The sequence below is a fragment of the Gymnoscopelus braueri genome (assembly GCF_963280865.1).
Source record: "Gymnoscopelus braueri genome assembly, chromosome: 7".
NCBI classification, from domain to species: domain Eukaryota; kingdom Metazoa; phylum Chordata; class Actinopteri; order Myctophiformes; family Myctophidae; genus Gymnoscopelus; species Gymnoscopelus braueri.
The window spans coordinates 6,463,438-6,474,614 of record NC_137608.1 but is presented as its reverse complement, the minus strand read 5'-3'; the positions used below and the strand labels follow the sequence as shown (position 1 = coordinate 6,474,614).

Below are 11,177 nucleotides of genomic sequence, written 5' to 3'. Positions count from 1 at the left end.
GAGGTCTCTCAGCTCTTTAGTAAACACAAAATAAATGTTCAGGTCATACCAATGTCATTCAATCAGAGAGAACTTATATACAGGATAAAAGTGATGAAACAAACAAACGAGCAGACACAACTGGATTAGACCTCGTTGTGTCGTTACTTGCTACCTTTTACACCTTACTGTATGTCTAACCAGTGGTGGAAAAAGTACTCAAATGTTTTACGTAAGTAAAAGTATCAATACTACAAATGTATTTGAGTAAAAGTACAAAAGTATTGGTATCAAAATGTACTTAAAGTATCAAAAGTAAAAGTACGAAAATGTTTGAAAATAGCGGATTGTCGCGCTGTGAGCTTGTAGATCGGCTATTTTCAAATAGCCTAGATATAGGCTAATAGGGCTAAAGTGGTTGATGTATGTTTTATAATGTAATAATTTATATCTGCAAGAGTAACTAGTCACTAAAGTTTTCAAATAATATGTAGTGGAGTAAAAGTACAATATTTGCCTCTGCGATGTAGTGGAGTAGAAGTAAAAGTATAGACAATTGTAAATACTCTAGTAGTAAAGTAAAAAAAATAATCCTCAAAGTTGTACTTAAGTACAGTACATGAGTATACGTACTTGGTTACTTTACACCACTGCTTATGTCTAACCGTGCGTGTGTGCGTGTGTGTGTGTGCACGCGCTTGTGTGTGTGTGTGTGTGTGAGAGCGTGTGTGCGTGCGTGCGTGCGTGAGCTCGTGCTCACCCGTGCGGGGGTAGATTGGGAACCACAGATTAAAAGGATACATGTAACCGTACTGTGGAGGTAGTTGGCATGATTTATAGTTAGTCTGGGCTAAGTGCATGTACTTATAAATAAAGCAGGTCCCTATCTGCTCCAAACTGCACAGGACGTCATTATCTCACACATCGCCGCTGTCGGAGTGGAAAGCTCTTAAGTCCAAAAAACTGTTACTTTTCAGGTAATGGGGGTGAGAAAAAAAAACAAAAAACATGTGCATTCCAAAAGGATTTAATGCAGTTATTTTAGTCACAAGCTCCTGTTAATACTTCAATATCCATAAAACCCACTATACACACTTACCCACTTTAGCTCATTTATTTATTTTGTATTCAGAAATAGCTAAAATAGCCGATCGACTAGCTCACAACGCGTTGCTTGTGAGCTTGTAGATCGGCTATGCTTTGTTACTATCGCGTGACACCGTAGGATGACGAATTGTAGGGCGTTAAATCACGAAATAAATCAACAACAAAAAAAACACTTAAGGGTCTAAATCATTGGTTCTCAAAGTGGGGGGTCCTTGAGGGAGTTCCAGGGGGTCCCCAGCTAAATGTGTTAATATAGCATCGCAATAATTTTAACCACTTTAACCTTGTATACTTTGGCTATTCAAAAACAGCAGATCTACAAGCTCATAGCGCGGCACTCGGTGCCGCGCTATGAGCTTGTATATCTGCTATTTTTGAAAAATCGTGAACATTTTTGAGAATCTTTGAATATATATATATTTTTTAAGCCAACATTTGTGAATCAAATCTTTGCTTCTTTTCACGATTTTAAAAAAATAGCAGATCTACAAGCTCCCCCCAGAGTGCCGCGCTATGAGCTTGTAGATTTGCTATTTTGGAAAAATCTTGAAAATGTGTGCGAATCTCTGAATATATATATTTTTTAAAGCGAACATTTGTAACTCAAATCTTTGCTTCTGGGGCGGGGGGTCCCTGTAACAAAAATATTTTGAGATGGGGGTCCGCGGACAAATACATATCATTTTGGGTGGTCCTTGACTTGAAAAAGTTTGCGAACCCACTGGTCTAAATGAAGGAGATACGAGGTTTTGGCCCGACAGCGATGATATGATATCCACAAGGAGAAGTGTGGAACACATCAAGGTCAGCCTGATAAGGGCAGAACAGAGCGGCCATGCGGGTGACATCATCTTTCCCGTAACATGCCGGGCCGCTGCCCTGTTCTGTCTCCGATACCCACGCATCCTTCATGGAAACATGAGCAAACACTCGAGGGGAGTGATACGTTATGTTTTCCTTTCATATTTTAACCACTTAAGCCCCTCTAGTCTCATGCAAACAGACGTGAGTTCAGTGGTGGAAAAATCTTTTACTTTAAAGCTAGGGTAACGTGATATCTTTTGGTAATTTGTTTTGTTAAAAGGTCAAAGTACTATATTCGGATAGTAATCATTGCTACAGAGCGTTTGTTCGGTCGCAGGGGTCTCTCCAGCTCTTTAGTAAACAGAATATAGTACATTTTCAAAATGTAAGCCAATCAGGAGAGGGAACTGAAAATGCATTTATTTGTTTAATAAAGAGCTGGAGAGACATGGAGACTCCTTTTACAGAGCAAACACTATATAGCAATGAGTACTATCAGAATATAGAGCTATTTAACACTTATTTTAACCAAAGTAAATCACTTACCCTACCTTTAGTAAAAGTATTAATGCTTCAATGTAGTTATGCTCCAATACAAGTAAAAGTCCGGAATTCAAAATTGACTTGACTATAAAAGTACAAAAGTATTGGTATCAAAATGTACTTAAAGTACCAAAAGTAAAAGTAGCCATTATGCAGAATGTCCAATTCCACAAGGTTTCAAATGTATTCAAATCTTTTGAAAATAGCCAATCTACAAGCTCACAATGCGTCGCATTGTGAGCTTGTAGATCAGCTATTTTCAAATGGCCGAAATGTATATAGGCTGAAGTGGTTAGTGTATGTTTTGTAATAATACGAAGGTTCTAAATATCATGTATATCCCTACTATCACATACACTATCTGTATACAGTATGTATCTTTTGTTGTTATTTATTTGTTTTATGCACTGCTATGCACTCTGACTCTGTCTGCTCTCTTCTCACGGAATACAACAACAAAAAAAAACTTAAAATCAGATTTTCTTTTGTTAAAATAAGTGTTAATAGAGCACCTGACATCCTGACGTCACTGCTGCTAGAGGGCGCTATCCCCCTGCGTTGCAGCGTTATTTTTTTGTGTTGAAATCCCCATAGGGGAATCTTATCGCCTCATATAAGAACTGTGTTCCAAAAATAAACACACCACCCCAGTGATTTTACTCATATGGATATGAAGCATCGACTGAGGGTGGAAATGTACAATTTTACCCAAAGATTAACACAATTTACACTAGAAACGAGTCCAATGACCCAACGACATTTTCCATGAACGCGGCTGCTGTCCGGCGAACATAACATACGTCGCGTCCAGCGCTTGTTTACTTGACAGAACGTGACGTATTTTACTAGGGACAGTGATTTCAGACCCGGAAGTGTAGTTGTTAAGACTTTTAAGGCAGAATTAATTCAATTTTCTCCATAAACAGGCTGCATCAAATATGAATGAATATCATAAACAATGCAGAGCAGTCTCAGGGTCTCCCTGTCTTATCAAGCTCTTTAGTGAACAGAAAAGGCATTTTCAGTTCGGGACACTAATTCTATCCAGTGAGGAGAGAGAACTCATATACAGGAGCTTGTAGATCTACTATTTTTGGAATAGCTTTGAAAGTGGTTAAGTGTCTGTGGGTTTTATAAAAATAAAAACATGTGTTTTTCCCATTTCCTGACAAGTGACGGTTTTGGACATACACGGTTTCCGCCCGACAGCTGACAAACATGAATTATTGGACCAAAGCAAAAATGGGGGAGCCATTCAAAAAATGATTAAAAACGCCTGAAACCCTTGATATCAAATGAACATTTCACACTGGGATTCCCATTGCAAGTCCATGGGAGATGACATACCGTCACAGTGCCATATAATGTACTAATTAAGTTTTATTGGATCCAGCTGTGCGGGATGACACCTGGAGGCCATGCTGGGGCCAGAACATGGCAGTGCAATCATGAAGACATGCAGTCATAACCTCCCACATGATGGTGCCATGTTCTGCTGACTGTGTGCTCCGTGGTGGGCAGTAACCAAGTAGGCTACATTTGCTTGGGTAGCGTAATGCTGCGTTAACACTGGCAGCTACGACAGCTACAGGCTACCATTCGTTTTCAATGGAAGCCAGCGACATGAAGATACAAAGCGACTGCCGACGTTTGTAGCTGCTGCGAAAGCTACAACAGCTACAAGGCTACAACAAATTTGAGCTAGTTTCAACTTCAGCTACAAAGCTGCAAATATGCTGTGTAGCTTTGTATCTTTGTATCTGTGATTGCGGCATAAGGAAGTAGCCTCGGGAACCAACGTGAGCCATGTGACTCCCTCTATGAATTGAGTACACAGGACCCCAATGGAAACAAGCCATAGGCTTTCTTGGGTTTTAAATCCTCTCTTAGCTGACCTTGTATCGAACTGTACTTTCCTGTGCTTTTTTCAGCAAACTGCTAATAAAGTATTCAATCAATCAATCAATGTGGCCCGCATAGGGCAGGAGCTGATCTACAAGCTCACAACGCATCATGATGCTGCGCGTTGTGAGCTGGTAGATCTGCTATTTTTGCTATTTTAGACAGACTTGAACAGGCTGCTACACGGCCCTCACACCTAAAGTATGTTGCGCCGCCGATCCACGGGGCCTCTCCCGTTGTGTCTTACATCAATGCAAGTTGAAAATATCCATGGTTTCCGTTGTGTCTGACATCAGTGCATGTTGAAAATATCCATATTATGTTCATTTGACTGGGGCTATGCATTTGACTCCATATATGTGCATTAGATGGGGGGCCCCTGGGAACTGTGCCCCGACAGGCCCCTTCTGTTGTGTCCGATATCAGTGCATGTTGAATATCTCCAATGGAGATATTCATGGAGATTATCCATGTACATTTCACATGGTTTCTGTTGTGTCTGACATCAATTCATGTTGAAAATTTAATCTCCATATATGTGCATTTGGTTTATATTGTGTCTGACATCAGTGCTTATTGATCTCCATGCATTTGACTCCATATATGTGAATTTGAACAGGGGCTATATGTACATTTGACTCCATGTGCCATGGGGGCCACAACCAAGGGCTGCAGTGACTGTGTCTGTTGTGTCTGACATCAGTACTGATGGTAACGGTGTGTGTTGTGTCTGATATTGGTGCTGACAGGACTTTTGGGCCCCCTCAAGGGCTGCGTTGATCCACCGACCCATCCACCCATTGGGCAATTTTAATATAGTGGATACCCAGTGAGCCAACGTCTAGGCTTGTTGATTAGCCGTCCAGGGACGCGGGGAGGGTGGGGGGGGTCTGGACATACTCAGTTCCATTAGGATGAAGAAAAAAGAAAAATAAGAAACCTCCGACATCTACACTTCATGGAGTACATTTTTTGTACCGAATTAACCGAATTAATGTAACAAAAACACCCCAAAAAGTAACAAACCCGGTAAAAAACGTGCATGCGTCCCCTTCGGTTCTAAAATGCCCTCTGCGTCCTTGTAGACCTCATTTCAACATCTATATAGACAGTCTATAGACGCTTAAAAAACAGCTAATCAACGTCTAGGCTAAGAATAGACGTTGAAAAAACGTTCACTTTTAGACCAGTTATAATCCGGCTTTAGCCTAGCCGTTAGACGTATTTTAGACATCTAATAGCCCGGAAAATGCTCAGTGGATAAGTGTCTGTGTGTCTTATAAATATTGAACCAATGAAAAGTAGGCCCTATTAACAGAGATTGTGACTAAATAGAACACAAGTTATTTTTTTCCCCACTTCCTGATAATGTGAGGTAATAACTCAAATGGGGGTAAAACAGCTTTGTTTAACCTTTAGTGGGAAAGACTCCAGCAGTTCCGAGTTAGATGCAGGTGGTTAGGTAGAGGTTGCCATCTGTCTGCCTGTCTCTCCTCTCCGCCTGTCTGTCTGTCTGCCTGTCTCTCCTGTCTGCCTGTCTGCCTGCTCGTCTCTGCTCTCCAACTGTCTCTCACACGGTAAGTTTTCACTACGATGCATTCAATCCCCTCTCCATTAATTAGAGCTGTATCCAGTGGAGGACAGTAATGAAGTATGTGTACTTGATTACTATAGCTTATACTTAAGTATTTGTATGTTTGAATACTCATCACTTTCACTCCACTACATTTCAAAGACAATATTGTAGCTACTTTAGACACCACTACATTTCTAAGAAGGGAGAAAAAAGTACATCATGAATTGATCACTTGAGCCCAATTTTAAATATAGTAAAAATAGCAGATCTACAAGCTCACATGTCACATCCGCCATTTTCACAATTATTCATCATTTTGAACATTTCTGAAACATCTTTTTGTAAAATGTCTTAATTGCAATAAAGCAATACATTCATATGAAAAAGCATTTTGTACTTTTGAACAGTCAAGTACTTTTTAAAAGCAAGTACTCTTGTACTTTGAACTCAAGTACAAATGAGAGACAGGGCAGCTTTCACTTGAGTATATTTGATCGGGAGTATATATGTCACAGGTAAATTGGCATTCCAGGTAAATTGGAAGGGGAGCGCTTGTTTTTAGGCACGGGGCTGCGAGACGAGGCTTTGATGCGAGGACGACAACAGGAACATAGCAACCAGGTAATGCGAGCACCAGCCTCAGTGGCGCACTTCAATAATCATTGGACTCCCCATCCACTACCACTGGGAGTCTGGGTTTGACTCCTGCTTGGGACATTACTTTTTCAAACAACCGCGGACTACTTTCTTTCGCCGATAAAGTATAGTTTTGGACCATGACGGAGGCGCGCCGACTCAGCAGACCTTGAGGCCGAGGAGTCGCGCCCGAGCGCCTCCAGGCGCGAGTGCCCGCGACGACCGGCCGATGGTCTGCTAGTCGACTAAGCGCCGTCCGAGTTATGTACCGATAGGCACAGAATCGTAAATGATGTTGTGGGGACTGCGTTTGCCCCAACTGCCACTCACTGCACTAACATAGCCCGCCAGCACCGCCCCCTCGCCCCCTTGTGCTTCAACTGCATGGAATAAGGCTGTTCGCGGGTGTGTGTGTGTGTGTGTGTGCGCGTGCGCGTGTGTGTGCGCGTGTGTGTGCGCATGCGTGTGTGCGCATGCGTGTGTGCGTGCTCGTTTGTGCGCGTGTGCATGCGTGCGTGTGTGGTGTGGGGCTCATGTCTGGCTTGCATTGCCCTCTAGCGTTGATTCTACAGAATTGCCTGGGGGGCGGTGAAAACAAGCGCTTCTTTTCCAATTTACCTGGAATGCCAATTTACCTGTAACATACTTAGACTCTGTGTTGGGTCTGAGTCAGGGACGTGCTGGCCACTGGGAAATGTGGGACAATTCCAGAAAGGCCTCTCCATTCCAGGCCACCCAGGCCGGCCGGCCGACGAAATTAAGTGAAAAACGGCCTAAATTTAGGCCGCGCAATTTACTGGCCTCTCTATCTGAGATTCCCAGGCTGAATTAGGGGCCCAGCACGTCCCTGGGCTGAGTACTTTGTCCACTGCTGGGTGGCATGCAGTCTAGAGCCAGGCCGATATCTGTTTGGCCGATATATCGGCCAATATTTGACTTTTTTTTACGGCATCTGCAATTATGCACCAAATGTGTCCTGATTGTAATCACTTTCAACAACCTGGAATGTTTGAATCGAGCTCTGGTTAAATATTGTTTTGTTTTTATAATTTGTTTTGCGTGTGAGTTAAATGTCAATCAAATCAAAGATTTTCTCATTTATTATAGCTTTTGCTCTAATAAAAAAAGAAGGAACAAATAATCAGTAATCGTCAAGGACGGTTTTTGTGTCAAGGACCCCCCAAATGAATATGTATTTAGCCGCTGACCCCCATCTGAAAATATTTTGTGCCAAATCCCTCCATACATTTTTTTTGGTTGAAAATAGCACAGAACAAGCTCACAACGTGTTGCATTGCCATTTTCAAATAGCCAACATATGGGTTAAAGTGGTCAAACTGATTGCGATGCTATACACTAACACATTTTGCTGCATGCATGGGACCCCCCGGGGAACCCTGTCAAGGACCCCTGGGGGTCCGCGGACCCCACTTTGAGAAGCACTGCCTTAGGCTTCATGGATGGTCTTCCTTGGGGATGGGATGGGGCGGGGGGGACCCAAATGATTCAGGGGAGATAAGACTCAGCTTGAAGCACCTCAGATAATACAATTCACCCCCGCAGGATTTTGGCAGAGCCCCGCGCTACGTTTGGCCGTTGCGGGAGAGAGAGACAGCATGCGGTGAGATAAGGGAGGAGGGGAGAGGGGAGGAGGAAAGGAGACGGAGGAGGGGGAGAGGAGACGGAGGAGAGGAGAGGAGACGGAGGAGAGGAGGAGGAGAGAGGAGAGGAGAGGAGAGGAGAGGAGAGGAGAGGAGAGGAGAGGAGGGGGAGGGGGAGGGGAGGGGGAGTGGAGGGGAGGAGAGGGGAGGGGAAGGGGAGGAGGAGAGGAGAGGAGGGTGTGTATAGTGAGAGACAGCGCCTCAGCCACCACTCTCCTCTCTCTCTCTCTCCCCCTCTCTCTCTCTCTTCTCTCTCTCTCTTCTCCCCCCTCTCATCTCTCTCTCCCGACTAGCCTACAACACTCTCATTCTCTCCAGCTTTATATACACACGCCCCTCGTCTTCTCTCTCCCTCCCCCTCTCTCTCTCTCTCCCCTTTCTCTCTCCCCTCTCTCTCACTCTCCTCAATCTCCCCTCCTCTCTCTCTCTCTCTCTCTCTCTCCCCTCTCTCTCTCCCCCCCTCTCTCTCTCTCTCTCTCTCTCTCCCCCTCTCTCTCTCTCTCTCTCTCCCCCTCTCTCTCCCCCCCCTCTCTCTCTCTCTCTCTCTCTCTCTCCTCTCTCCTCTCTCTCTCTCTCTCTCTCTCTCTCTCTCCCCCTCTCTCTCTCCCCCCTCTCTCTCTCTCTCTCTCTCTTCCCCTCTCTCTCTCTCTCTCTCTCCCCCCTCTCTCTCCCCCCCCCCCTCTCTCTCTCTCTCTCTCTCTCTCCTCTCTCTCTCTCTCTCTCTCTCTCTCTCTCTCTCTCTCTCTCTCTCTCTCTGTCGTCTGACACTTGCGCACACACAACACGCTCATTCTCTCCAGCTTTATACACGCACGCCCCTCTCTCTCTCTCTCTCCCCCCCCCCCCCCCCACCCCTCTCTCTCTCTCTCTCGGTCCGTCCGGGAGGAGCGCTGACACACACGCGCACTGTTTCTTCCACACCGCACTGACAGACGCACACACAACGCGCGCGCACACACTCCGCTGTGTTTCCACACCACTGCTGGTAAGAAGACGTACCGGAGGCAGTGGGAAGAGGGAGAGGACCACGACACCATACACACACACACACACACACACACACACACACACGCATGGATCGGCTGTGGCCACCGACGCTCATTCGAACCAGGTGCCTGGGTGGTGGTGGATCCCGTGCCGTGCCGTCCGTCACCGAACCATCACTGAGTTGAACGGGTGGGAAAACTAACAACCCGGGGACTTGGATCGCTCTTTCTTTTTGGAGATTTTGCCAAACAAGCAACCGATTGAAGGAAGGAGCTCATAATAATAAAGGAGAGGATCGGGGGGGGAAAGAGGAACTTTTCTATTTTCCTCTGTGATTGATCTCTTCTCTTTCTGTTCTACCTGCTTCTTTAACCTTGGGGGAGCGAGAGGAGAGAGAGAGAGAGATAATGATGGGACCGTTACTCGCCTCCATCGGGTTCTCGTCGTGTCGATGATGTGCGTGGCTGTCCCGCAGATGGTGGTGAGAGGTGAGTGGAGAGACAAGTCCCCGTGCGTGGATCTCATGGGCGTGGATCTCATGTGCGTGGATCTAATGTGTGTGGATCTAATGCCTGGATCTGGCGCGTGGATCTATGTGTTGATCTAATGCGTGGATCTATTGCGTGGATCCGTGCGTGGATCTATGTGTTGATCTATATGCGTGGATTTGTGCGTGGATCTCTATAGTGTTGTGCTCCGCTGTGATTTGCAAAAATGATGATGATGTTCGTGGCTTTGCTTTTTTGACCCCCCTTTTACCACTTAAACCCTCAAAACAGACCTGAGTTTTGGCTCTGTACTTGATGCCTCTTTTTTCTTAGGCTATTCCTCTATACAGCTCTTCCCCGAAAATGGCCGATCTACAAGTGCCATGGCATTGTGAGCTTGTAGATCTGCTATTTTCGCCAAACGCCCCAAGTTCAAGTGGTTAGAAATGATGAGTGATGTTGCCTTGAGCAGATTCATTTATTTGACCCGTTTACCTTGTAAACAGAATGCATGGCGTTTTATCCTGATGGAAAAAAAACGGGCAGCCTACCACATTTGCATAATTAGTATGTCAGAGCTTAAAGTAAGCAGGCTACATGCATAATAATATCTAAATCATTGCTTTTCTTGGCGACTGTATTGATATGATTGTCTGCGGAATGTGAGCGTCAGTGATGAATTTATAATAGGATTGCTTGATGACTCAAACCATGGGTTTGGCTCTTGAATACTGTGATACTGTAGGCTATAATCTGTCTGTCTGTGATCGAAGTGGATTATGATTTCAAGATTGCATTATTTTTAACATTCCTGTGGGGTTTAGGTGTTTGTATAAAGCATGGGGCCAGGTCAGTGTGAGTGCCAGGCACGCACCTTTACACTGATAACCTGTGCTGGAGACAGAAGTGGTGCTGAGGCTGAGGACAGTGGATAATATATACATCGACAAATAGCCCATATGTTTTCTGCCACTTGAGCCCTATTTAAAATGTTTCAAAAATAGCTGATCTACAAGCCCACAACGCATCACGGTGCGTTGTGCAGATCAGCTATTTTTTAAGTATTGTGTGTGTGTGCATTCTTATCATTCTTATCCTACTGATAATGCCCTTAATTAGTGGATTACAGCGTCTCCCACATCATACAAAGTAGGCTACCTGGGCATCAAGATGACTTCCTTATTTATATTTGTACACAGAATCATATAACCCCCCCCCCCCCCCATCTTTTAACAAACATCCTATTTTTTTGTATCCTAAGAGATGCTATCACTAACAGATCCGATGTACGTATAGTCAATATAGCCTGTATCTACTATTGACTAACGGTGACAACACAGAGAAGGTCAACTGCACATAGCTCCGGTGTTTAGTCTCGCACGGCGCTCGCTATAACACACTGATGTGTGTGTGTGTGCTGTAGCGGAAGGTGGGAGATGTGATGTGATGCCGTGCCTGCTGAGCGCCTACAGGTCCGTTTGACCCACTGAGCCA

The 11,177-nt window shown here is 44.7% G+C and overlaps 1 protein-coding gene across 1 annotated transcript in view; it reads left to right on the top strand.

Moving 5' to 3' along the window:
• Positions 1–9,337: 9,337 nt before the first annotated feature.
• edil3a (EGF-like repeats and discoidin I-like domains 3a) overlaps positions 9,338–11,177 on the top strand; it is a gene marked incomplete at its 3' end in the record, with an annotated part of 278,314 nt that continues 276,474 nt past the window's right edge. Inside the window, exon 1 of the mRNA XM_080433840.1 lies at positions 9,338–9,683. Coding sequence (XP_080289966.1) covers positions 9,647–9,683 — 37 coding nt within the window. The 5' untranslated portion in view covers positions 9,338–9,646. The remainder of the gene's footprint in view (positions 9,684–11,177) is intronic.